At 40.3% G+C, this 27,738-nt stretch overlaps 1 protein-coding gene across 6 annotated transcripts in view; it reads right to left on the bottom strand.

The window, feature by feature from the left end:
* Tespa1 (thymocyte expressed, positive selection associated 1) overlaps positions 1-26,065 on the bottom strand; it is a 35,024-nt gene extending 8,959 nt beyond the window's left edge. The window contains exons 1-13 of one of the 6 annotated variants that reach the window (XM_042698844.1): positions 25,921-26,065; positions 23,532-23,644; positions 21,649-21,711; positions 21,157-21,252; positions 15,561-15,775; positions 14,175-14,217; positions 8,254-8,303; positions 7,635-7,688; positions 6,570-6,606; positions 6,216-6,314; positions 4,234-4,439; positions 2,497-3,287; positions 1,327-1,420 (exon numbers count right to left, since the gene is read on the bottom strand). In XM_042698844.1, the coding sequence (XP_042554778.1) occupies positions 1,327-1,420; positions 2,497-3,287; positions 4,234-4,439; positions 6,216-6,314; positions 6,570-6,606; positions 7,635-7,688; positions 8,254-8,303; positions 14,175-14,217; positions 15,561-15,723 (1,537 nt within the window). In that variant the 5' untranslated portion in view covers positions 15,724-15,775; positions 21,157-21,252; positions 21,649-21,711; positions 23,532-23,644; positions 25,921-26,065. Of the gene's footprint in view, positions 1-1,326; positions 1,421-2,496; positions 3,288-4,233; positions 4,440-6,215; positions 6,315-6,569; positions 6,607-7,634; positions 7,689-8,253; positions 8,304-14,174; positions 14,218-15,560; positions 15,845-21,156; positions 21,253-21,648; positions 21,712-23,531; positions 23,645-25,920 lie in introns of all 6 variants that reach the window. The other 5 variants (XM_042698848.1, XM_042698847.1, XM_042698846.1 and 2 more) reach the window with 5 other exon arrangements.
* Positions 26,066-27,738: the final 1,673 nt, after the last annotated feature.

The following is a 27,738-nucleotide window of genomic DNA, read 5'->3' as shown; positions in this document are numbered from 1 at the left end:
CTTGGGAAAAATCATATTAAATGAAGTAAGCCAGACCCAAAGAAACATAGATTCCATGGTTTCCCTCATTTGTAATAGTATATATAGTAGTATATATATAAGCCTATATATATAGTAATAGTATATTGCTATATATGTATATTATTCTAACAGATGAGCAGAATAGGTCAATAGCTATGTATATATGACCCTATAAGATGAGGCTAAGGTATATGAAGTCCAAAATATGGAAACAAGAGGTTTTTATTTGTTGTATTTTTTAATATAGTATTTTTTCTTTTGTGTTTTTGTTTCCTATATTTAACCCATTTTGTCACTATTTGATTTTGGTTCCTTGGGTATTATATATACATCCATCTGAATTAAGGAAGGGAAGAAGAACAACAAGATGGTGAGAGAAAGGACAAAGGGAGAAAAATGAGGGAGGGGGTAACAAGTTCTACAAGAAATGTACACACTACCTTATGTATGTAACTGTAACCCCTCTGTACATCACCTTGACAATAAAATTAAATTTAAAAATACGTTTAATTCTTTGTCCTGCTATGAGGAGAGAAGGAAGCTATGTCCCAGATGCAGAAAGGAATGCAGGGTCTAAATGTGCATAGCAGTGGGATACAGAGAGCCTGCTGCGAGTTCTATGGTAGGGACTAAGAGAGAATGAAGCCTTAAGTAGGTGCCAAGATAGAAATCCAATGGATCGGTATCTACTACAAGACATTTCTACAATGATGTTCCTCAGACTTGAGTGTGCAAATAAGCAGTATCACATCAAGGTCTGATAAAATTGTTACTGATTAATCTAGGTGGTGGTGCGTGCCTGAAATCCCCGCTATAATGGGGGTATCAATAAGTGGAATGCAGACCAAGGCCAGCCTCTGGCAGAGTATGGAGCCCTATCTAAAATACATTTGGGTCAAAAAATCAAGGACTTGGAGTATGGTTTGAGTAATAGAGCACCTGCTTAGCAAGCAAAGTGCCCTGAATTCAAAAACCTAATTACCCAATAAAAAGAAGTAAATGCACATTCTCAGGTCTAGTCCAGCCCTACTCAGTTAGAAACTCTGAGTTATGGTCCAGACACTCATATTTAACAAGAGTTTTTGGTCACTTCATATCTTTGCTAAAGTCTGAGTACCACTGATTTAGAGAAGTATTTTTCATATATATCATATATATGCATATTCTATATACATACATATTCCATATATATACACACATATGAAATTATAGCATATGGGATGTCTCATCATGGATATATATGTTTAAAAATTCTCCCCAGGAGAGTAAAATATGCAGCCAACTATAAGACAGGGACCCACTTACTTTGTGAATCTTTGCCGAGGTAAGTCTGGTAAAAGTGGAGTTGTCTGGGTTTGCCAGGCCACCAGCTCTCCTCCTCTTCACTGTTGCTTTTCCCCTGTAATCAAGATCCCAAGAGAACTCAGTCAGAGCCCAAGAATGGTATGGAGATATAAGGGAGGAAATCTGGCTGTATTTGAGAAACTTGGCCTCTTCTGTATGTCAGGGACCCAGTAATGAGGAGGAAGTTAGAAGCTCAGGTGCAATTCTACATTCAATGAGACATACTTGTGAATTATATTGCAAATAATCATGGGCTTTTCTGTATGGCAAAGACCTGAGAATTCCTCCAGGGTACCCTGACAGTTGATGGCAGTACCATCTGCAGACCCAGGTAAGAGAACTGACAAGCTTCAGATGGTTCACACAGGTGAATTTAGACAATGCACTCATTTGACTCCTGTATTACTTCTAGAACATGCTCTGGTTACTCACTAAATCGGTGGGTCAAATGGACCTGCAATGGATGCAGGAAACTGCACTGGCTTTTGATTGACTTCTGTTCTCTCAAAAGCTGATCTCTCCATGAATGGGGAGGGGGCATCTTTAGGCTTGAGCGATGACAATGGATGGCCATTTGCATACATAAAGAATTGTAGTATTGGATAGGCAGGCTAGGTGTGTATGGTTTAGAAGATGTGTAAACATAAGATGAGAGGGGAGAGAGCAGGGACTATGGAGATGCTCTGCTTACTCCTGTCTTCTTGCACAAGAGCCCTAAGAATCTGATTTCCATCATGATGGCTACATATTTGTCAAGGCTGAAGAGAAAATAGTTTCTTTCATAGTGTTTAATGTATAGATAACCTTCATTTGTACATTTATGAAGACCCCCCCCCCCACCCCGTCAATGATAAGGGCAGGTGTGTTCATCAAAACCTTCCATGGAGATCAGAACAGTTAAGAATTACAAAAGCAGCTTTGAAGCCTGAACACTCTGAAGCCCTCTCTCTTTCTCTTTTGCATAACACACTTGCCAAAATTGCTGAGTTTAATTCAAGAAGTGATGCATCTGGCCCAAACATGACCCCCAGATCTCCTTTGCTCAAGACCTTTTCTCCTGCATCTTCTAGGCAAGAATACAGAGGAGGAGCTTATCTCTGCCAGCCTCTCCTTCAACTTCAATCCACTCACCTCTTCTGAGTCAAAACTGTCCTGGGGCTGTTGGGTTAGAGATCGGTGCATTTCCGGTCTTGTTTGAATCTGCTTCCACTTCTGCTTGATGCTGGACAGATCCAATGACTCCACCTTCCTGTCCAAAGGGCTCTTTTGAAACAAGCACTTTCTCGCTTTGCTCTTTCTTTTCCAGAAAGTATCATTCTTGTCTGAATGGCTTTCCTGTAGACCACACAGTTCGTTCCTTGCTTGCACAGGGTTTGGACTCCATGGTGACTCTGTTTTGTTTAAGGACTGTGTCCAGCAGGATGGATCAGTCTTCCAATGTAGAGTTTGTGGTTTTGCCAGGGTTCCTTGCAGTAGTTCTTCTTTTGGGCAGAGGACTAATGGAAACGAAGAAGTAGGAAATTTTGTATCTACTATGGGGGATGCGGGATCTTCCCCAGGGCCTTCCTCAAAGCCAGGTCCTTTATGGAAAACCAGTTTCTCTCCTCCTCTTACTCTGTCCATTACTTCCCATACCACTTGGTCCAAGCTGTTCCTTTTCGGGGTGCTGCTAGGTGATGACAGCCGATCTCGGGAACCTGTATATAGGCACATTTTGGAGATAGCTTTCCGAAGGCGTTCTCTAGGTGAGTGGGGTTCAGGCTCTGGGGTCAGAATTTTGATGGATGGCACGTCGGTAGGGTTATAATTCCAGAACATGTGGGATGGTGTGAACTTCTGGACGGGTGTCTTAGACACATAGGAATAGAGACAGAAGAAGGCATCCGCAGTGACAGCCAGTGTTTGCACCTGCTTAAACCTGCCTGGGCACAAACATTGAACATGGTCATCTCAGGGCTCATCAGAATATTACCCTTTTTTTTTTGTCAGTCGTGGGGCTTGAACTCTGGGCTTGGGCGCTGTCCCTCAGCATTTCATCTCAAGACTAGCACTCTACCACTTGAGCCACAGTGCCACTTTTGGTTTTCTAGTGGTTTATTGGAGATAAGTCTCATGGATATTCTTGCCTGGGTTGACTTTGAACCATGATCCTCAGATCTCAGCTTCCTGAGTATCTAGGATTACAGGCATAAGCCACCAGTGCCCAGCTCAAATTACCTTTTTAAATTTCTCCCTGCCAAAGGCCTCACAAAGCTTCAACTCCAGAGACAAGCTGCAGCTTTGTCTTGTTTAGATTTCAGACATTCAGCGTCCCCTTTGTTACCTTTCTTGACTAGATACCTCAAGTAGGAACTAAAGAATGGAATGAGATGCAAAGATACTATAGTGCGTTGGTTCAGCTGAAGGAAGGCCTAAGAGGGGCAATGGTGGTCTGAGGCTTCTTAGACTTTTTTTTTGGTTGGTCATGGGGCTTGAACTTGGACTTGGGCACTGTCCCTGAGCTTCTTAGGCTCATAAGCTACCACTCTGCTACTTTGAGCTACAGACCCACTTCCAGTTTCCTGGTAGTTAATTGAAGATAAAGAGTCTCACAGACTTTTCTGCCTGGACTTGCTTTGACCCTTGATCCTCAGATCTCAGCCTCCTGAGTAACGAGGATTACTGGTGTGACACACCGGTGATTGGCTTAGACTATTTATTCAAGAGAATGAAATAGGCAAAAGAGTTCTTTATTTTTAGTGGAAACAGAAGAGACAAAGGGTCGAGTGAAGTTAGTCAAGAGAAAGTAGGGTTCGAAGACACTGAGCCCTGTTGGGAATGGACAGGGGTTGGTGGAGAAGTGGAGCATGGCACTGTGGTAACACTCACTAGCCAGCATGAGGCAGGGCTCCTCCATCTCAATCCTCTGCACCTGGGACTTCAGGAAGAGCTGAAAGTCAATGCCCTTGGCCTGGGAGGGGTTGGTAAAAAATCTCGCCGGGATCCGAGATGTGTCTTTGTGGTCTTGGCCAAAGCCAAGACTGAAAAGGACATCTTCTGCATCTTCTTGTACCTGGTCCAGAATCTCAGAGATGCTAAAAGGGTGGGAGGGGGGAGAGTGGAGGGCAGGATTTAGGGCAAACATGAGCCAGCTTTCAGACCTACTGTGAGTCTAAAACATAGAATAGCACTACAGGAGAGTGAAATTGCTTTCTTGCCATTTCTCTACCTTCCAGTGTGACTCTGAAAAAAGCTTTCACTACTCTGAACTTGAATTCTGATCGAAACATGGGATAAACATTCCATATCTGGTTATAAAGCATTATTAGCACAATGCTTAAAGCTACTTGTAGTAGATGAAAACAAATTTATGTAAACACAAAACCCTTTTGGAAAAATGAACAAAAAGCAATACAGAGTCAAAGAAAGTCTGTGGTTGCATTCACTGGCCCTTCCCTACTTGGGATGCTGTGTTAGATCTGGCTTTTGCCAAATGCTTTACAATATCCCGCTCAACTTGCCATGGGAGTTGTGTGAGACAACCAAGCATGAGCTGTGCAGGAATTGAGTAGACTTAATTCCAAAGGTAAACATTCATCAACAGTAATGGAAATCTCCATGTCAGCAGGAAGTAGCCAGAAAGGACCACCACACCCCGTCAACCTGTTAAATCCCTTCAGGGTCTCAAATGATAGGAATCTACGTTGTTCTTATTGCTCCAAGTTGCTCCCATGGCCCGCTGACCACCCTCCCCAGGGGACTCCTCTTGATTCTCAGGAAAACTTCACCCTTGACCTTATCTGAAAATGCAGGATGTCAGGAGGACACCACACACCCCAAACAGGACAGCTTGCATAATAAACCCCAATTCCTGCCACAATGACAAGGCCATTCCAGAGAACTCTCATATTTGAACCCTAAAATTCCCACGTTCCCTTCTTGTTTCACCAACTCTGCTCGTTGTTACTTGGAGACTCTCTGCAGTCATGAGAAAAGCCTGTTCTGCTTGGTTGAGGTCTCTGCCGTCTTTCCCTCCTTCCTTCCCCTCTTTCCAAACAAACGGGTTCATTCAAAACTTGATTTGGAGAGCTATACTTATTTTTTATTGGAATCTTTAAGTAGTTGTGCAAAGGAGTTGGCATTTAATGAAGCAATTTATGAATGCCAGATATCTTGATCAATACCACCCTTTTCAACATTCTTACCCATCTCTCCACTATGTTCCCCTTCCCTCCTTCTTAATGTTGTTAGATACACATTGGATTCTTCTGCATTTCTCCCCTCTTCTTCTCTACATTAGTTGAACCATTTCCCCTTGGCTCCACACCACACTTTCTGAGAACCCGCTTCCTGGTTTTTATTTTGCTCAACTTTGGTTTTGGCTTTCTAAGAATTTGAGATCTCCCTTGAATCTATCATATTTAAGCTTCTGTTTGCATGCTACCCAATGTATTTACTTAAGTTTGTAAGCTAAATCTAGCTTCCACGGGTAAGTGAAAACATGGATCCTCTGTCTCTCTGGACCTAGCTTACTTCACTTAATGGAATTCTATCTACTGCTATTTTTAGAATAGGCCTGTGTCCCAGGGCACTGTGGCATAGCCATTCCTGTTCCTTCAGTACAAGGTTCAGTTTGGGAGACACCTGTATTTTATATACAGCGTCCAGCCCTGAGGAGAGGATTCCTCCACATACCCTAATATTCTTGATACAAATATGATTAGATTTCTCTGGTATGCATTGAAAGTGTATAAAGGCTTTCATAAGCTATCCCAGAAAAATAGTGAATGATAGCTGTTGGTTCAGTCTCCTCCTGTGTGTTCAGTCTCCTCTTCTCTACCCTTGCAAACCCTTATAGACTTAGTACCTACCTTGAACTAGTCTTGTTAGTCCCACCAGTCATGCTGCTGGAAGCCAGACTACAGCCCAGATCAAGCAGCTGGCCAGGCCTGGCTGTCTGGAGGAAATTCCTGTAGAGATCAAAGCTGATGTCATATGAATCTTGTCACCAATCTTGCCACCTTGGCTTCAAATACCCCTCAATGAACATATTCACCCTCTGATGGGTACCATGGAACATAGTCTATGCCTTCACCACTGGTTAGAAAACCTTTACTGCTCTGAATCGGCAGCTCTTTGTTCTCAACCTCTCTGACTTTGGCACCTTCTCTAGTTCACTATTTCTTAAGGAGACATCATTCATCCCCGCTGAACCTAATGCTTACCTGTAAAAGAGCTTGCCATTGGCATTCAGGAGTGTGGCTAGATAAGAAGAGAAATGCAAAGAACAAGTTAGAAGGCGTCAGGGGACTCACCTGACTGTTTTTCTGAACTTAAAGAAAAAAGTTCTGCTGTCTTCCTCTATCATTGCTATATGATAGATGAATTCCTCGGATTCTGATTCTGCTATTTCTTTCTTACTTTTTCTTTTTGGCAGTATTGAGGTTGAAATGTAATATCTTATGCTTGCTAGGGAGGTGTTTGTTGTATTCCTTGAGCTGTGCCCCCATAGTTTTTGGTTTCCATTACTTGGTTTTAATAACGCCACATTTGTGCTTGGGTCAGGCTAGGCCAATGTATTTTCAGAGCTGGGGTGACAGGCATTATACTGAAACTGATTTTTTTTTATTGATTGAGATAAGTCTCACAAACTTTCAGCCTGTCCTGGCCTTCAATCGTGATTCTCATGATCTCCCACTTCTAAGTAGTTATGATGACAGGTTCTTAATGAAGCCTCAAGTTCTCTCTAACATAGCCTGGGAGAGAATTCCCAGCCTTGAAGCTTCTGAACTTTTGACCCATGATGTTTGGCCAATGTCTTGAGGAGAAGAGCTATACAGCTCTTCAGGCTCAGGCTCCTGTTCTGCCACATGGGTCTCTGTAGGTACCAGGAGACACTGGTAGATATATATGTCCTATCCTTTTTAAAGCACTTATCCTTTGGCCAGGCTGCCAAAACCTATCATATTTCTTTGGGATTCCTATAGAGAAAAGAGTCTCTCAAGTATCTGAGTAGCAAGTGTTATGGCAATTTTCACATCATTTTCCAAGGGGAAAGGGAAGACTCCAACAATGGACCCGTAGGAGCCATAATAGGCTGGTGGGAAAATGTTTCTGATCACATGATACTCTCCGCTTTTACATGATATTATAAAACTATTTTTTCTCCCCAGATAGAAGCCCAAGGAAAACCTGATCCTTTCTAAAGGTTTTCCTTTTTATTCCACCCTTAGTTCAACCAATGTGTTGCCTCTTCCCTGGTCTCAGCTTCGGAGAGTTGCACCACTCACCCTCTGCTCCAAGGGTCAAGTCATCTTCAAAGCTGGTCTCATGACTATAGCACCCTATAAAATTATAAATCAAAGATCACACACATCCCTACAAGAAAAACCAAACCAAACCAGAAAACTCAGAACACATGCACACCTATTTATATGAACATCAATATGTATCTTTGGATTTACATGACAAGTACACTAGGTAGCCAATGCAGTGAAACTACTCCAAGTTCAACATATGCCATCTCAAAAACGGAATGCATATCTTGAATCAGAATCTCACATATACCCACTGGTAACTAGTCTCTGTCTTCTGTACATGATCAGCTATACAATCTTCAGATAAATAGTAAATATATGAGGGTAGATAACACACACACACACAACTGATTTTCTCATAGCAGTGGTTATCAGAACAACCACTCATACAGCCTGTGACTCAGCCAACAACTATTTTTTTCCGACATCTTGGACTTCCCCATGACAAGTTAAAGGATTTTTACAGGTCCTAAAGACAGCCAGGCACTTTGCCACACACATATTTTTGCATGTGGGTATATATAAACACTCTCACAACTTCACAGAGCTGTATCACTACCCACACAGAACAACAGAATAAGTCTAAACTCACCATTGTCGATACACTGTCCTGTGACTTCAGCAAGCTCCTCTTCAGAGTCTCTACAACCCAAAAACAATCACTACATTGTCCCACTGTGTTTTTTTCTCAAATATCTTCCACATGTTCATATCACTTTCCGATGGCAGACAGACAGTATTACTCAACTATCTGTGTGTGTGTGTGTGTGTGTGTGTGTGTTTGTGAATGGTACTGTCCTTTAGGGTTTTTTTTTTTTTTGGGTCCAGTCATGGGGCCTGAACTCTGGGCCTGGGGGCTGTCCCTCAGCTCTTCAGCTCAAGGCTAGTGCTCTACCACCTGAGCCATAGCACCACTTCTGGCTTTTTACTTTTTTACTTATGTGGTGCTGAGGAATCAAATGCAGGGCCTCATGCATGCAAGGCAAGAGCTCTACCACTAAGTCACCTTTCCAGCCCTGTCCTGTAGTTTTTTTTGAAGCAGAACATTATGTTCTGCTAGCACTCAATGACTTGAGCCACCGCTCCACTTCTGGCATTTTGGGTGGTTTATAGGAGATAAAAGTCTCATGGACTTTCCTGTCTAGGTTGGTTTTGAGTTGCAATCCCCAGATCTCAGCCTCCTGAGTAGCTAGGGTTATGGGCATGAGCCACTGGGACCCAGCTAGCTTACTTTTTTATTACAGAACACTGAGATCCAGTGGTTAACTTGCTTCACAGATAGATTCATAGATCTAATCATGAGGAGATGGTACTGAAATATATACTACATGTTGTTATTATGCTGGTACTGCCTTGACCATCTTGTCTAAAATCTGCTTTGTGATGATCCTTCTGATCTTTAGCTAAAGAAGAAAAGGAAAAATAAGAAGGAAAACTGAGGAAGATATATTAGAGGAGAGGAATTTGTGGCCATAACAAATACAAACATTTCTTTTATCTTAAAACTTTTAGAAGGTCCCTTATTCCCCCACACCCTTTATTTTTCTCAGAATTGTATTCTTGATGAATATCATGTGTTTCAGAAAACAGAAGAAACAGCATCTTGGTTAGAGATATTTTTAGATTTTACGATATGATATTATCAAACATTTACCATCTCTACCAGAAGAAGAAACAGTTTTACAAAGCATGTCATTACATCTATTGGCATTTTTTGCTAGTACTTTCCTCTTTTAATAGTGGATAATTCAACTATGTTTTCCAAAGTCTGAATCTGATGTCCTTGTGAAAAAATTGTAGGTAAAATTATGCCAACCTAATTAAGAATGAGTAATTTGAGTGATACAACTATGAGTACAAATGGGTATTTCTTAATATATAATTCTATAAGAATATTTTGTAATATAATGTTATAAACACTATATTAGTAATGGAAATTAATAGTTGCTATGACCCCTAAAGAACTGTAACTAATTCAGCTATTTACCACTAGAATGCTGCATTTATTATTATATTTAATATTTGTCTCATACTTACATTTAAAATTCTTTGTCTGAAATGCTTGGAATCAGAAGCATTTTAGAAACCTTATTTCCAATTTTTTTTTATTATTTTCACAAACTAGGAGGATAACCTGGACAAGAGGCTCAAGTCTAAAGATAAATTTATTTATGTTTCATAAACATATAGCCTGAAGGCAACTTTTTACAATGCATCCAACAAAGCACCCATCATACAAAGTGTGAAATTTTTCCATTTTTGTTGTCTTGTTGGCACTCAAAAATATGAAATTTTGAAGCATTTTGCACAGAATTAGCAATGCTACTTCTAGAGCTACTACTCCACTTGTAGAAATGCCTACAATATTCTCCTTAAGAAATACTAGTCGGGGCTGGGCTGGCTCAGTGGTAGAGTGCTTGCCTTGTATGCATGAGGCCCTGGGTTCGATTCCTCAGCACCACATAAGCAGAAAAAGCCGGAAGTGGTGCTGTGGCTCAAATGGTAGAATACTAGCCTTGAGCTGAAGAGCAGAGAGTTTGTGTCCAGGCCCAGAGTTCAGACCCCATGACCGACAAAAAAAAAAAAAAGTAAAAAAAAGTACTAGTCGTAATAACCCAGAAAGGACACCATGGAGTCTGTATTAATTGTAAAATATAAAGACTCTATAAGAACTACACAATTTAGTTCTATAATACAACAAAAAGCAGTGACCTACTACTACATACAAATACATTGATGAAAATCACAATGTTAAGCATAAAAATAAAATATAAGTGCAGGCAAAGTAATACATGTTATAGAATCCTAATTATGCAAAATTCAAGAAATTCTGAAACTTATTTATATTAGGGTAACTATGTTAGTTACCCTCAGAGGCAGAAGTGTAAGTAGAAGCGAGCAGAAAGGAGGCTTTTAAAGTGTTCATAATGTTCTGCTTCAAATTTCTTGGTTCTATTCCCCTGGTGAAGAATCCTCAAGCTGTGTGTTTAAGAATCATTTGACTTTCAATGAGAATAGCACATGTCTTTCCAATTTATGTTGAAAATAAAAATGCCACTGAAATATACATGATGCTTCAATAAAAAATATTTACATTGAAATATGACTGATAAAATTCTTGGTTTGTCCAAAGCAAATTTCATTGATATTTATGTATTTTGGGGGTATTTATTCTAGAGTTCATTAGTTTGCTGGACATTGTAATCTCCTGTTGGCAACCATCCTAGGGAGAGCCTAGTGGGAGAAGACTTTCCTATGTGACTGTAGGATTTACTCTAGCAGTACAGACAAGGAGTAATTGTATTGATGTGTTCTCACTGAACATGCTGCTTTGAAACTTCTTGGCTATCATCCAAGCATGAGGCATTTCAAGGGTTATAGCACAGACCACAAACTTTGAGGAGCAGGGATTGGATTCATCTCTGTTCCCTTCTTTCCTCCCATGCTTTGAAAGGTCCCTTAGCAAGGTCTCTTTCAAGTCTGAAATAGAAACCTTGAAGTAATACTTCTCCATTATATTCAGCTCATAAACACATAGTAGAGAAGGACATTGTATTATGGAAAGTAGGTGGGTATTTCTATCTTCTTCCAGTACTTTCCACAGATGTATGTCTGCAGATTTAAGTGGAAGTTTATCTGGATGACTTGGGGGTCCCCAAATTGCCTCTGCTGAGTCACAAATAATATACTCATACTCCACAAAATTCGCAGCCTGTAGTGGAATGGGCTGCACCTATGTTCAATTGCATTGAGGGATAGTAACACTCACTTGCCAAGGATGAGAATGCATTTTCTTAAAGAATTTGTCAAAAAAAGAACATCTTGCTACCATAAGAAAGAAAATGTAAATTCAGTGGTTTTGAAGCCGAATTTGAAAAGTACTTCCCAGAGCACTGGCCACATTGAGACAGTTAACCAGTGAATATGGATTTGCTTTCCTCTGTGGCTCTGGTAGTAGAAGAATCAATGGCCAGAGTGATTTACAATGTCATACACTCCAAGTGTACTTTTCCTCCTACCACCATTAATAACCACCACTGTCATCACTCAACTTTTCTCATTTTCTCACAGAATGAAAAAGCACAAGCGCATGTCGCCTAAGTGGCAGGGATGTATTCTGAGAAATATACTCTTAGATGACTTCATCGATGTGCAAGTATAAGACTAAAATAGCAATACGATCTTAGGGGACTCCTGGTGTTATGACTAAAGTTATGGCTACACAATGCATGACTATAACCCATACTCATTAGAGGGAAAATAGAAAAGCATGGAAATATAGATTACATATATATGTATATATATATTTAAATCTAACAATTTCCTTCCCAGAGAGAAATGTGTGCTTTTTCAAAGCACAGAGAAGTGAAGAACAATGAGAAATACCCTGCTCCCTCCCATGAAATTATTTTGCCTGTGAACATATTGTCATACTTGCTTCAGAAAGAAATAACATATTAAGTAAAACACAGAATAGAATATAAAATAATAAAAACAAAGTAAATAATAAGGATATAAATGTTGTGTTTCTCCATGCTTTCTGCCCACTACTGGTTTGTATCCATTATTGAAAAGTTGATGAGTATCATTTTTGAGCATATGCTTTCTGATAGATAAGTAGGTGTAGATAGAGTGATGGATCAGTTTATACGTAGAATTACTTTGTGAAATTTTAAGTAAGTATAAGCTTCCTTTCATTTGTATTGATTTATTTTTATTTATTTATTGGTAGTACTTGACTTTGCACTTGGCTAGGCAAATAAATGTTCTGTCACTTGAATCAACCACACCTCCTCCAGCTTTGTTTTGCTTTTAGGCTACTTTAGATGTGGTGTCTCATTTTTTATCTAGGGCTCATTCAGAATATTTCCCTTTATCTATCTTCTCTACCATATCTGGGACCACTATAACATTCCACCATACCCAGTTTGTTTATTCAAATGGGGTCTTGCTAATTATTTGTCCAGGCTAGCAACTCTGAACTATCTCCACCTTCTGAGCTACAGAACTGAATTACAGAAATGAACCACTGTGTCCAATTATTTTTTAACTAAACAACACAACTAGGTTTTTTAAGTTGGACTAGGTTTCTAAGACCCTGTCTTGAACTCCTAGACTCAAGCAATTCTCCTGCCTTAGCTTCCCAAGTAGCTAGAACAACAAACTTATGCTCACACTGTCAGGCCTGACTTAAAAGTTTCTCCTTTTAAGAAGCATCATAAAGCCCTGAGCACTTATACATGCATCAGCTCACTTCAAACTGACATGAATATTTGAAAATTTGTGATGCTACTGACCTACTTCACAGAAGTACAAGAAGAAAAGAATGTGTTTGCTTACAATTGATCACACAAGAATTTATTTTCAAATATTGGAAGCTTTTACTCTTTAGACAAAATTCTTTGTGACAACTTTGGGTTTGGGATTTTTCTTTGTAGAACATGGATGGGGAACGGTGATTTCTAGAACTGGCATTCTTGTATTTCTGAGAACTCAGACTACGGGTGTGTATATGCATATTTTAAAATACTTTGCATCATTTCCAGTGATTCAGACTATCAGACATTGGGCAAGTCAAAACTTAATGACTGTTGACTTGAATTGACAGGAGTGGCTAAGATCAAGACTTTAACGGAGCCAGTGATTCTTCTCGGCAAATTTGGTCTAGCGTTTTAGAACTCAAGGCAGTATCTATTTCTATGTACCTCACCAAAACCTGCAAACATTTCTGTTACAATCATGCTTTTCCCCTTCAGCATTTTCAGGAGGGCTCAACTGGCTTTGAAGTCAATAAGATGAGGACACAAAGAAAATGTAATTTATAAACAACAGAATCAGACACAAAATAAATCCTTACTGGCACTGCCTTCCAGAGTCAAAACAAACAACCTTATAAGTAGCACTTATTTCCTAACCAGCAAGCAAGGATGTGATTAATTTTTGTCCGTGAATATTGAAGGATATATGCAGTTTGAAAGATGTGTGTAGGAAGCATAAGGAGCAGGCAGAAGTTGCATAGGCTGAGAATAGGTTGCAGACGTTTCCCTTTGTATCTGTGGAGACTGAATCTACAATGGTAAGGGATGGTGGGATAGGGGAGTTTCTATTTTGAAGTGTTTCTATGGAAAGAGATTATATATTTTGCTTTGAAGGGACTAAGTTTTCACTCCTTTGAATGGCCCTCATGCTAACCCTGAGCCTTCCAGTTTCTGCAGTAGTAACAAAGAGCACAGCCCTGAATTGCTTCTCAGGTAGACTAGACCCTTGAATCTGTGCTGAAGAGAGTCTAGAGCTCAGTCCAGTCATTCCCCATAGATATAGATGGTGATCACTGTTATTCCCACAGTGACATTTGATCCAAAGTCTAAATCATCAGTTGACCCCCAAATCCCTTCAACCCTCTTGCCAAACACCTTATTTTCTTAATTCACACCCATTTTCTGAGTTCTCAAGGGTCACAGTTGTAAGCACAGCCAAGAACCACCCACATCCAGGTGATTGTCCAGCACTCACCCACAATCCTGCAGCCAGTCTTCAATCTTATTGATTGGGTTTCCTAGGAAAACACCAGTTCATTGTGAGAACTCAGTGAACCACACCTTGCTAGTATAACTCATCCCATTCCACAGGTTATCTTGGTGGAAACAACATGATGACATTTTTCCTCCATAAACCCTTCCTTCCTGTCTGTCTTTCCTTCCTTCCTTCCTTCCTTCCTTCCTTCCTTCCTTCCTTCCTTCCTTCCTTCCTTCCTTCCTTCCTTCCTTCCTTTTCTTTCCTTCCTTTTCCTTCCTTTTCCTTCCTTCCTTCCTTCTCCTTCCTTCCTTCCTTCCTTCCTGTCTGTCCTTCCTTCCTTCCTGTCCTTCCTTCCTTCCTTCCTTCCTTCCTTCCTTCCTTCCTTCCTTCCTTCCTTCCTTCCTTCCTTCCTTCCTTCCTTCCTTTCTTTCTTTCTTTCTTTCTTTCTTTCTTTCTTTCTTTCTTTCTTTCTTTCTTTCTTTGTAGGGTGATATTGCTGAGCTTTCCTGTTCAAGGCTAGCACTCTACCACTTGTGCTGCAGCACTACTTCTGCCTTTTTCTTGGCGGGTGGGGGCGGGTGGTTATTGGAGATAAGAGTCTTGCAGACTTTACTGCGCAGGCTGGCTTTGAATCACAATCTCCAAATCTCAGTCTCCTGAGTGGCTAGGTTTATAGGTGTGAGCCACAGGCACACAGCTTCCACAAAATTTATCTTTAAGCTAGGTGAGGAAAATGCCTATTTTAAGGTATAAAGGAGGAGTATAGCTGCATATAAAGGTAGCAGATAAGTCTTTTCACTCTGCCTTTCTCCCTTGCTCTAGCAAACCTGAAAAAATGCCCAAGATACCAGGTTCACTGCTTTCTGTGGTGAAAAAAAGAAAGAAAGAATATAAGGCAAAGTATCTCTGTAGCTTTAATTTCTTTTTTAACAGATAAGCAAGGGTGAGTTTATTTCTAACGGAGAGTTTGTTTTAGTCTTCTATCAGTGGTCTCAATTGAACCTCAAAGAAGGACTGAGAGTCTGGGGGCTACAGCTTCCCTAATGACTTACTTTCTTAAGGTCACACAGCCTGTTTGTGACAGAGTTATGGCCAGATGTCAGCCACAGGTTGAGTGTCATCTTAACAAGCAGACAAAAGAAAAATTGCCCAAAACATTTGTTCCTAGAAAAACCCCTGTCCTGAGTTCTTATAGAAGCTTCTCAGAATGATACAAATATGTTTTATAATCTTATACCCATAATCCATTATTTTGTGTCACTTCATGCCCCCAGTCCCTTACACTAATTTCAACTAGTCAAAATGAGACTTGTACTTTCTGTCATTCATTCTTCCTGCCACAAGACATCATGAGATGCAAAGCAATGTCTAACAACCTCTTACCTTCCTGGAAAACATCATCCAGGTTGGAAGGCTCAGGATCTGGGATATCCTGCAGGGCAGCTGCTACCTCCTCTTCAAGAACCTGGGTCTGCCAGTTCCGACTCTGTCGCAGCCAGGCCCTCCGCTTCTCCCAAGACGTTGGACTCAACACAGAAGCCTCCATGGTCCTGGCTCACACTTCGGCGTCTCCCCGTAGACTGATGCTGTCCTGAGAGCTGAAACACAGTGGTATTCCTTCATCCTCTGCTCAGGACCTCCTCCACACACAGGATACAATCTCTCTGCTTAGTTAAAAAGAGGGAGGAGATGCTGAGCTCACTTTCTATCCTGTTCTCCCTCAAAGGAGTACGTACCAGGCTACGTCTTACAAATCAGTTAAGTCTGAAAGCTTAGAACATCACAGAATCAGAGGAACATGGGAAAAAGTTTTATGAGCTCAATGCACCTCTCCTCATGCTAGTTGAACGGCTAAGGCAGTCTGCTTTAATCAGGAAGGAGTTTGTCAAAACACTATAATGTCTTTAAAATTACAAGTTATGAAATTCATTTTATTTTATCCTATACAAGATACATTGAAAATAAGTTTCAAATCTGAAACAACAAGCAGCTTTGCTGAGATCTCACAACCAGAATGTCACCCTGTCTATTGACTTTCTGAATTTGAAGGGAGGGTGGGTAGGCTAATTTTTTTTCCTAGGTCATACATTAGGGATCCAGATAGGATTTTATTTTTCTTAGCAGGAACAAAACTTCCTATCTTAAAAAGAAAGAGCTACTTCCTGAAACAATTAGTAGACAGCCCTTTTTTGGGGGAATCACTTTCTAATTTGTCGTCTTGTTTCTGCATGATTGAGTTTCATACCCTGTTTCATATACTTATCATTCATTTAACATGATCTAACTGGCACCTCTATTTTCTTGCAAAAAATAGGAAATAATGACCCTAGACATAGACTCATAGAGGAAAAAAAAAAGCATAAAATCACCTGGTTGTCCAGCTGGAGCTTAACAATGCTGAAGGCTAAGTGTTTGGTCATCCCGGCTTTGTTTCCCCCCTGGCCATACCCGCTTCCCACCACAGTGAAAATCACACACTACACCAGGATTCTCTCTGTTGTACCCTCCCATTCCTTTGAGCTTCCAGAGCAGCATAATCTTCAGAGCTACACTTCTGTTAAAGTTATGGAATATTAAAGGGAGAGAAACAAGACAAAAGTGCTAGTTTCCAAAGATTTCTTTTCTTAAGACTGTGTGTGTGTGGGGGGGGGGGGGGTGGCACTCACTTAATAGATACTATTTTTGAAAAGAATCCTAAGCATGGGATATACTTCTAGGGCAATAAAATAGTTTTAGATGCCTCTCCCTTAGACAAAACATGTCAGGAGAAAAATAATACATGATTACTGCTGATTGATCCACATTTTTTAAAATTTCAGATCCAGTCCAAGACTGATTTCCTAGAGGAGATGGCAGTGAGTACTATGACCCATTGTGTTTACTCTGGGCAACTGACCCCAAGTGTCTTTAGGAAAATATTTAATCAGTAAATTAAACATGTAAGAAAGCCACATACAAGAGTGTTTTGGGCAGAATTTGTGGCAAAAGGAACTTCAGAGAAGATACAAAAAAGCATGATGATGGGAAGGCAAAAAAAAAAGAAAGAAAGAAGGAAACGATGGCAAGATGAAAGGTAAAAAAAAAACAGAGGTAGGAGAGGAGAGGGGGAATGACTGATTTTCACATTTCTGCCAATCATCACCTTGGAAATTGCAATCCCTTTCTCTTATTTCAGTTTCTGGTTGAGGACCTGACTGCTCTGACATTTAGCACTTTTAGTACTACATACTTCTAGATACAGTATTTTAGTGCTGAGTGTCCATACTGCCTAGCACAGTTTTAAAATCTCACGATAACAGGAAGGTTTCAACATCCCCTGTGATATGAATCTATTCTACATTTCTCCCACATCTCTGAAAATATCTCATGATGCTAGAGGCTAATTTCTTCTCCACCCCTTTCCAACCGCCTGTGTTTCTTTAAGGGTTTTTTTTTTCTTAAATCCCTTTTATCTTCATCTTCAGCCTTTGACACACTCAACCCAAAAATGCCAACTCTGAATCAACTTTCTCTCCCGGAAGCCAGGCCTAGATTCTACAGTCCATCTTAGCCCCATTCACTAAGTACCTTTCCTGCTCAACTTCTTAGTTTTATCACTGATGTGTTTTATATATTTTCATTATATATTCTGCTTTATTGCTCACCTTTTTTTTTTCTTTTTTTTTTTTTGGGTCCGGTCGTGGGGCCTGAACTCTGGGCCTGGGCGCTGTCCCTCAGCTCTTCAGCTCAAGGCTAGTGCTCTACCACTTGAGCCACAGCGCCACTTCCGGCTTTTTTTCTTTTTGCTTATGTGGTGCTGAGGAATCGAACCCAGGGCCTCGAGCATGCAAGGCAAGTGCTCTACCACTGAGCCACCTTCCCAGCCCTTATTGCTCACCTTTTTTTAATCCTCATTCATCTGCTTTGTATTTATTTTTTAATTGTGAAAATACTGTACAGAGGAGTTACAATTACTTGGGCAAGGTAATGAGTACATTTCTTATCAAGCATGTTGGCTCCTCCTTTGTTTCCCCTTCCCATCCCTTCCTATCTCCACCTCGCCCCTCCAACTCCCTATCCCCTTGACAAAGCTGTAAAGTTTGTTTTTTGATATAATGTTTTGTACATCTCATTGTTGCAATGGGTCCACCTTATCCTTATTTAAACAATTTATTCTTGCCCTTTCCCTCCCCACATTATACCAACATCAAATACAGTGAAAGCAGGGGTTATACCGTGGGGGAGGGACATACAAAGCAACAAAGAAATCATCTTATATATATGTTAGAAACAATAGCAATAAAGAAAAACCATTTGAGTCCTTATCTTGGGGTTCATTTCACCTAACATCAACTTATCTGACCGTTTCTGCTTTTCTCAGATATATACTAGTTATATATACTAGTTATTGCAAATAAGGGAAACCATGGAACCTATGTTTCTTTTGGCCTGGCTTACTTCACTTAATATTTTTTCCAAGTCTTTCCATTTCCTAACAAATGGGGCAATGCCATTCTTTCTGATGGAGGCATAGAATTCCATTGTGTATATATACCACATTTTCTTGATCCATCCATTCATCTACTGAGGAGCATCTGGGTTGGTTCCATATCTTAGCTATGGTAGATAATGCTGCAATAAATATAGTTGTGCTGGTAGCTTTAGTATGGTCTTGTTTGTGATCATTTGAGTAAATGCCCAAAAGTGGGATTGCTGGGTCATAGGGAAGCTCTATGTGGAGTATTTTGAGGAACCTCCATACTACTTTCCAAAGTGGTTGTTATTGTTCACCTTCTGATTGGCATATAAACTCTGAGAGGAGAGAGGTGCTTGCCGGAATTATTTTTAGCTGCATTTCTAAAACAGAACCTAACATGTTATAGCAGAATGCCATACACTTATTCTCAAAGAAAATTAATATTTTGTAGTTGATTGTTCTCTGTGATTTTTATGCCTTAAAGACATAAAAGGTTGCTTCAAAACTGTACTCATATTATTTAACTATGTACTCACTAAGCAAGTAAAATATTGGCAGAGGGAAGGTTGAAAACTGGAGAAAGCAAAATGTTATTCTATGACTTGTCTCTCCCTTTAGAGTCCATATTATTGAAGACAGAGGCTGTATTTATTTGACTATTATCTGTATTTATCTATCCTGCATTGTCTGTCTTTATGTTCTGCTGGCAGAAGTTTTACTCAATGTAAATACCTAAAGGAAAATGCTTGTTGAAACAGAATTGTTAATGCTTAATGGATGCCAGAGAAAGGTTTGCAAATAAATGGTTATGATGTTTAAAGCAATGAAAAGACTTAGGTAGCTTAAAAACTCCACTGTTCACTGCAGGAGATAACTATCCTCAGGTAACTCAGATGAGAGTTTGATCATTTGAAGATGCTGCAACAGTCTCAAACTTGAGAAAAGAGATGCAAGGTAGCCATTCCTCTCAATGTGGTACACAAGACATGGGGAAATCAAACAAATGAATTGGCCCAATATCTGCCACACTTGGCTTGTAAAGGCTGTTCATAGAGTATTATGTGGAAATACTGTACCAAAAACACACCAAAAAATCAAAATCAGGAAAACTACAAATGTGTGGCTCATGGTGGCAGGAGGAAAGTATAATGCTCGAAGATAAAAAAAAAAACAACTGAGTATTCTTTGTGAGAATTCGGAGGAAGTGGCAAATGATGATCAGATAAACACAGGCACACTGAGCATGTTTTAAAAAAATGGAAGACCAATATTGAGATAGCCTCTCTGAAGGCGTTGGGACCCCTTGCAATACCAAGAAGGGTCCAGAGGTGCTTTCTCTACAGAAGTCATCCAAAAACAACTGAATCTGGCACTGTGAAAAGAATGCTGAGCAGGAATAAGACACACAAACGTTCTTCCAAACTCCTTTGTCTAATTGGTTGGCTCTGGCAAGTTAGGTTTTCTAGTTAGCCATCATTTTTGTGTTTTTTTAAAAATAATGTTATTACCTTTCAGTAGTTGTACAAAGGAGTTGTCCATGCAACAAAGTGGTTTATGGATACGGTGCATGTTGATCTTTGTATTCTCATCCACCCCTCTCTACTTACCCCTTTCCTCACAAAACTAAGAAAAATAAGGGAAGGCATAAGTCAAATGGGGTTGTGTGTGAAAATGTTGAAGGGATGACATAGATCAATGTACATTGTATACATAAGCTACTTGTGAAGTGGCAAACAAGTCAATACATATCTTTAAAAATTATCCATCATTCCATCACCTAGAGAATGAATTAATGGGATCCAGTGTTGTCTAGATTTACCCACAACACCTCTGCTTATGAATTTATTTTCAGACATTCTGACTGAGTTTGAATTATTTTAGAAGTCATAACAGTAAAGGAAAATGCAGTCATGTAGTCTTCCTAGAGAGCATAGGAAAAGACCCAGTGGCCTCTGGAATTATTCCCCATTCACAAATTCCCATTCATAAATTCATGCTGAGTTTTGGGATTACCAGACATGTAATTTTCACAGCTTCAGAAAACTGGGAAATCCAAACAAGGAAAGATTTTATGGAACCCAAATAAATGTGACCAAGTCATGTGTTACTTGTGGTCCCCTATTCTTGAATTTTCCATTTTTTTTTAGGTCCAAGATCAGTAGTCACACTTAGTACCTAACACTTCAGTTCATGGATAGCCTTCTACCAATGGAGCCATGCCCCAACCCCAAATTTTCCACTTCTTTGCCTTATTTTATCCAGATTTATCACCTTGTCTCCTCACAGAAGTCCTATCTGCCCTTCTAAGCCCTGTTTAAGTGAATCTGCCTCTGTTCAGCCTCTACCAACTAGCACACATGCCTGTGTCATTTTCAGCAAAAGAATAAATGATACCCCCTCTGGTTTTATGCACCATCCCTGGTAATCTAACCCTTAATTCCTTCTCTTAGGGCATGGCAAAGTAAGTTTCAAGTTGTGATTGGGTGAGTGAATGTTGTAACTGCAAAGGAGCAAGAATCGTACCTGAAATCATAGACTAGAAGAATTTTATCAACTGATGCATCATGCGGCCAGATGTTTCTGACTTTTTTCGAGACATTAAATCCTCTGCATGTCTTCCTTCGAGTGAAGAAGAGAAAGGCAGGCATACTTTTTCCAGTCCTTTGTTGGTATAACTTCTGAATTATCTAAGTCTGACTAAATTTATAAAGCTTAATCTAAAATTTGTCCTATCTGTGTAGAACTGTTTCCCAGAATTTTCTGCTCTAGGTTTTTAGCCATTTCTGAGTCAAAAGTTCCTTCTAAAACCTGACTACCACATTCATTGATAATATTTTTACTATTCTGTTTATTTTATCCTCTACGAGCAGAAAAATCTGAAGCCTGCACATATCTCTCTCCCACTTTCTCACTAACCAAGGAAGTTTCCACACTAGTTCTGTTGCTTCCTGTCTGAATCTCCCCCAAGACCTTACTTGCCCTTCTATTAAAATTTCTAGCCCTTTGTCCACTTACCTGTCTTGCCCTAGAAGTGTCATTCCCAAATCCTCCACAATCAATTCTGGAATCCAACTACCACTGAAGAGAATAAAAGGATTTTTGTCATTTTGTACAGTACAGAATGTTTCATTATTTTACATTGCAGAACAACAAATGAAGAAATTGTAAGATAGGATGTAAGTTAGTCAAGAAAAATCACTTCTAGTGGCTTAAGACCAGGGAAGAGCTGTATCTTCTCACCAAAAGTACTGTCAAAGCAGTAACTGCAGCAGTAGTAGAAAACCTTTAGGGATACAGGTTAAGGTTGAACTGTGAACTTCATCTTCTCTGCACCCTCTATGCTAAGGGACACAATCAGACTTCTCCTGTGCATCAGGGCAAGTGAGTCAAAGCAACAGGAACTCAATAACTGATGTCCTTAAGTACCTTGTAGGCATCCATACATCTGACCTGCAAACTACTGCAAATGATTCCAGAAAAACATCTCTGAACTAATCCTTGTCCAGTGAGGTTCATGAATGAGTCAATAGGTAGGATTTTGTTGTGCTAAGAGTTAAACTCAAGTTGGTCTGAATGTGTTAGACAGTCTTTCCACTAACAAGAGAATACAAAAAATCACCTAACTCCATCATCCAATTGTAGTAGGGAATGTTATCTGAGATAAAGGAAAAGAAAAACTTTTGGATTTGGTGTAAATTCTCCACCTTGTAGTCTAGTAGAAGAGGCAGCATAAACCCAACATGATTTATACTTGTTGGTGTGGAATCTTAACAAGTATCTTTTGGTTTGTGTTATTAGCATAGTTTTCTTCTTGACTCCAGCTAGGTCAATATGAGGCTGTTTTGCCTCTCTCAGCCTGACAAATTTTTTGCTTTGGACAAAAGCTCAATTATGTTCTACTTGAGAGGAGCAAGTCTACTTAGAATACAGTGTTTTGGGATTGCTGCAACATTCAGAATATTTTATAATGGTTATGGGTGGCACTGAACCATCAGAGCTGGCAAGAATCACAGCCCTGTAAGTAGGGCCTGGAGCAATGAGTATTTATCAGACTTTTAATGGAAATAGTTTTTATTTCGACAAGCATGAGACTAAGGACTTGTAATTGGCAATTAGCAGCTCTGCTTCAAATTACAATTATTATGAATCTGCTCTCAGTCTAAGTCATTCACTAAGTTCAGGAACATTTTTAGGAGTAAGAAGGAAGTTATAGTAGAGTCACTAAAGGATGCTGCCAAGAGGAAGATTTGAGCAATGACCAGTGAAAATCCTTTGTTCCTATAAAATGCCCACAGGGATTAGAAGGTATACCTAATCCTGATCGTGAGAGAAACAGAGACACAGCAAGACAGAGACAGAGAGAGATAGTAAGAGATAGTGAAACAGAAAGAGACAAAGACACAGGAAGCAGAGACAGAGAGATACACAGACGGAGACAGAGACAAGAGATTCATACCTGTAGTGTCACAAGCAGTATTAGAGGATGTAAAGGAGAGACTGTCTCACAAACTCTGGGTCTCCAAAAGCATGCTTCCTTCCTTTATATTATGCAGCCTTCCTCCTCCCACTCATGATTCCTAAGGCCCAGTCCTGAGTGTATCTCCTGGGCTCTGAGCCTTCTTAGGGCATGGATCCGATAGGCCTCCCTTCTCTATCTATATTGTACCTATGGCCCAACCAGCACCTGTGCATTGGGACTGAGAGTGAGAATGAGTGTAGAAAGAGAGGCAAAGGAAATGGAGCTTTCACAATGTGGCTGAGATACATCCCTGTCATTGCATACCCCGGGGGTGTGGGGAGGACCCAAGATTAGCCATCAATTATTTTTGTTTGTTTCTAGGACAAGTTTCTACCTTTGGTCAAGTCACTGTCTCCCATTCTACATACCCCAAACTTACAACAAGCTCTCTTGTTCCTTCGGAGATGGTTTCCAATTCACTCCTATGTGACTGTAGTGTGGAAGACTGCCAGAACTCACTCTGAGAATAACATTCAAGCATTCTTCTGTGGCCTAAGAGAGCATTTGAGTCTATGTCAGGAAAATGGGAAGGTAGGTATCCTTTGCTAAACAGTAGCAAGAAAAATGCCAGTTACTCGATTTAAACCTTTTTATTCTCTCCTCTAGCATGCCTTCCTTCCCATACAGGTTTAGTTAGATTCTTCAGGTAGACCATCTAAGTCCTCTTTTCTTTGTCCCATCTCTTTCTTCCTCCATTTATCAGGACGTGGCAAAATCTTAAGGAAGGCTTGCAAACCACCACAGCAAATATTTAAGCTGTTCATTAGGCAGAAAGGAATCCCGTAACCCCAGTGTAGGAAAGGCCATTGTTTTCATCTAGATGGGTTGTTCAGATCTCAGGAATGAGAAACAGCAGTTCAACTGGCTAGCTTATGAATGGTTTCATAAAAAGAGCAAAAAAGTAGGCAGAATTTTTATATGTGTTCCTGTGCCAGGGCTTGAACTCAAGTTCTTATGATCTAGCTTAGTGTTCATGCTCATGGATAGCGGTGAGCAGAATTCTTGATCACTGAGTTGTGTCTGGATTTATATCACTAATTCTTAAGTCTTATTTTCTTAGTAATGAAGCTGTTTCCCTTATGTACCTTATTGTCCAACTTCCTTTTTTATTTCTCAGTAGCTACATTTTTCTTCTCATCCCTCAGCTCATTTGAATGAATTATGTATATGCTCACTCTAAATCTCTGTGTTGGGTCTACATGGACAAAGGACACAGAACTCCATATATATTGAGTTAACCACTTCCATCTTGTTCTTTAGGTGGGAAAAGAGCTCTTAGCTTGCAAGTAGAAATACATGTCTGCTCTTCGTCCTTTACTGTAGGCCAGAGGGAAGCATATAAATCACAACATGGGCTGAAACTGAACATTCTCTCCATTTTCTATTTGACTTTGAAACATCAGTCTTGGACTGAAAAATGACTGTGTTGGGGCTACAGGGCCACTCCATAATTTTTACTCTCAGGATTTCACCTCCACTTCCACGGAACGAGAACATGCCATTCCTATGGTTGTAAGTAGTTTCTGGGATGCCTATGAGGAAGAAATCACGTTCGACCTCTTCCTATTTCTCCTCGCCAGCTTCTCATCATGGATTCCTATTCTAACAGACAGACCACAAGCCTGTTTTCCTCTATTCCCAGCAATGCTTCATGGCATAGGACAATCCTGACCTGTGGCTCTAACCGCTCACTGGGTACAACTGGAAAGCCTGAAGTTTCGACATTCAAATACGCAAGCCTACAACCTCTGATCTCCTCTCTTATGCACTGTTTAGAAAGTCCCTTTGACTCTCTACTCAGGGACATTTATGGTAGACAAAGTTATTCGTTGTTCCTGGGTATTTCTTCTAAACCTTCTGTCTGTGCACACCACATCTATGGGACTTTGTCTTGTTCGTGTTTGCTCGGAGGATGAAACTCTTCTCTTCTATCTGCTGGTGAGCTCAATGGCCTGCAGGGGTACGGGAAAACCCCAAATATGGAGGATCTTTCCCCTCCTACACCCTACTCAAGAGTCATGTAGGTGGTGACATATGCAGCCTGCTATCACTGAGATGAGGGGGTATGGGCAACTGATGCCCCCTAACCCCGGAATTATGGAGTTCATTAAGAGATACATTTCTGAGAACTAGAACTGGAAAAATCACTCCTACAGTAGATTAACTGCCTTGAGACAGATGTTCGTGTAGCCTGGCATCGTCCCTCAGTGCCAATCTTCCTGCATGACGAACCCCACTAAATCTTACTGTAATTCACCTGCACCGCAACTTTCTTCTTCAGCTTTTAAAGAAAGAGATCCCAACCCACAGAAAGCAAAGTTGGGCCAGATTAGATCTTCCCAATAGAAGCATGGTGACTAGAAGAGGGCACATGAGGAAACTGGACATTGGCTCATCGAAGTCTCTCACGCGGAAAGAGGTGAACCCCAAAGATGAGTTTGGCAAGACTGAGGGAGGAAGTTCTTAGAGTGAGAAAAAAATGACAAAAGAAAAATAAAAGTCCTAATGATGGATTCCCCACACCAAATGAACCCATCCATGCATTGTGACCATTGAATGGTCACCGTTCTGGTAGTAGGGAGGAGAAGGAAAGTGACAGGCCATCCCCTTCCTAAGGCACAATGATGATGCCTGCAAAGCTACCAGGAGGGAGGAAAGAGGTATTACCTCTTGGTAGGCCTGACATTTTCTCTAGTCTGTTTCCTTGTCTCCTAACATCATTCTAGATCACCATGGCCCCAAAGAAAACAGATTTAAACTGCTCTTACCTGACTGCGGGTAGAGACCTAAGTTGGAGAAAATAGAGTTCTCAAAGCTGAGCCAAGCCCTTCAGTGCGAGGAGACAGGGGTTACAACAACGGGATGTTCTCATGGTGTCAATCAGAAGGCGACTTTCTCCCTGTTCTCATTCAACTGCTGCTGCCAGCTGGAAAGGGGAAGCGGAAATGAGCAAACACACACACACACACACACACACACACACACACACACACACACACACGCGCGCGCGCGCGCACACACACACATCTGCACAGTCCCCGCCTTCTACCCAGCCACATCCTTTGCTCTAGCTCTGGAGAATGAAGAAGAAAATATCTCTTACTGCCAAGCTCACAAGTGGAAGCCCTTCTGTTCAGTGGCCTCTGGTGTGTTTGAAAGCAGCTCCTGATCTCTTGCTATTGAGAGAAAGTGGCATACCATGGAAGGATGTGTCAGGGTGACATTTCCATGCATGAACCCAAGAAGGAGAGGTATCTAAAAAACTCTCTAGCCAGTCACAGTGACCCACACCTGTGAGCCCAGCTTCTCAGGATGCTAAGACAGGAAGAAGAGCCAGTTGAAGTGATCAGTCATCCAGAGCTTCTTTCAAAGACAAAATACAAAGCTAGTGTAGCATGGCTCAAGTGGTAGAGTCCCTACCTTGCATGTGGAAGGCACTGGATTCAATTCCCAGGACCACAAAATAAATTAATAAATAAAACTCGTACTGTAAATCATTTTATATTTCTCTTAGAGAAGGAGCTTAACACCCTTTGTGTACCAAAGTTGATTGGTTTTCATAACTTTTTCACGCTTTTGTAAATTTCCCAGAAGCTAGTTGTTGTTTTTTTTAATACGGCATAACATTGTAAGGAACTTTTCATTCTGTGTTAATTTCTTAGCACTGTGTTTTTATGTTTAGACAATGTCAAAGGTTTGCTTTCCCTAATAAATGACTGCTTTTCTCAAAAAATTAAAATCTGTTACACCCTAGAGACATATTTCATTTATTAATTGTCAGTTCCCAAAAGCCTTGTTAAGTACTAAAAAGTTTCTCCTCATCTCTCCTTACCCACTCAATAGGGTATGTGTATGTGTATGTGTATGTGTATGTGTGTGTGTATGTGTGTATGTGTGTGTGTATGTGTATGTGTGTGTGTGTGTGTGTGTATGTGTGTGTGAGAGAGAGAGAGAGAGAGAGATGTGTGTGTTCATGCCTTATCCATCTCTCCCTGATCTCCTTTAATACTATCTTGAGTTTTTTTCTCTGTCTTTTCTCATAATATTTACTTATAAATGTTTATGATAATACTTATTATACAATGCATTCCTTCAATATGCTATTGATGATTGACTTTTCACCTGCTTATTCTCCTCTTTCTAGTTTTCTAGCCACAACCACAGTTGGGGATCCTTTTTACCATGTCTCTAAATTCCATTTTCAGTCACCAATAGGTTGACTCCTCTGAGTAGTGACAGCATCGCTATCATATGGTGGAAAGAAGCCTAAATAACATTTCTGTTCAACTTAATTCTTGAGTATAATAGGACGAGAATGATCATTCTCTTTTTCCTATTTCTCTGTTTTTCCTGTGCAGGCTGCTTTTGAATTACCATTCTCACATCTCAACATCCTGTGCTGCGAGGATTACAGATGTTAGCCTCAAGTCCTTTGTGTTTTCTTATTTTATAAAATAAGAGATTCATTCATTGGAGGCTCATGGGTCAAACCTATAATCCTAGCTCCTCAGAAGGCTGAGATCTAAGGATCATGGCTCAAAGCCAGCTCAAGCAAGAAAGTCTATGAGACTCTTATCTCCAATCAA

Source organism: Dipodomys spectabilis, unplaced genomic scaffold (genome assembly GCF_019054845.1).
Source record: "Dipodomys spectabilis isolate Male_0828 unplaced genomic scaffold, ASM1905484v1 ptg000234l, whole genome shotgun sequence".
Taxonomy (NCBI): Eukaryota; Metazoa; Chordata; class Mammalia; order Rodentia; family Heteromyidae; genus Dipodomys; species Dipodomys spectabilis.
The sequence above is the reverse complement of the archived record's forward strand: the minus strand, read 5'-3'. Positions and strand labels throughout refer to the sequence as shown.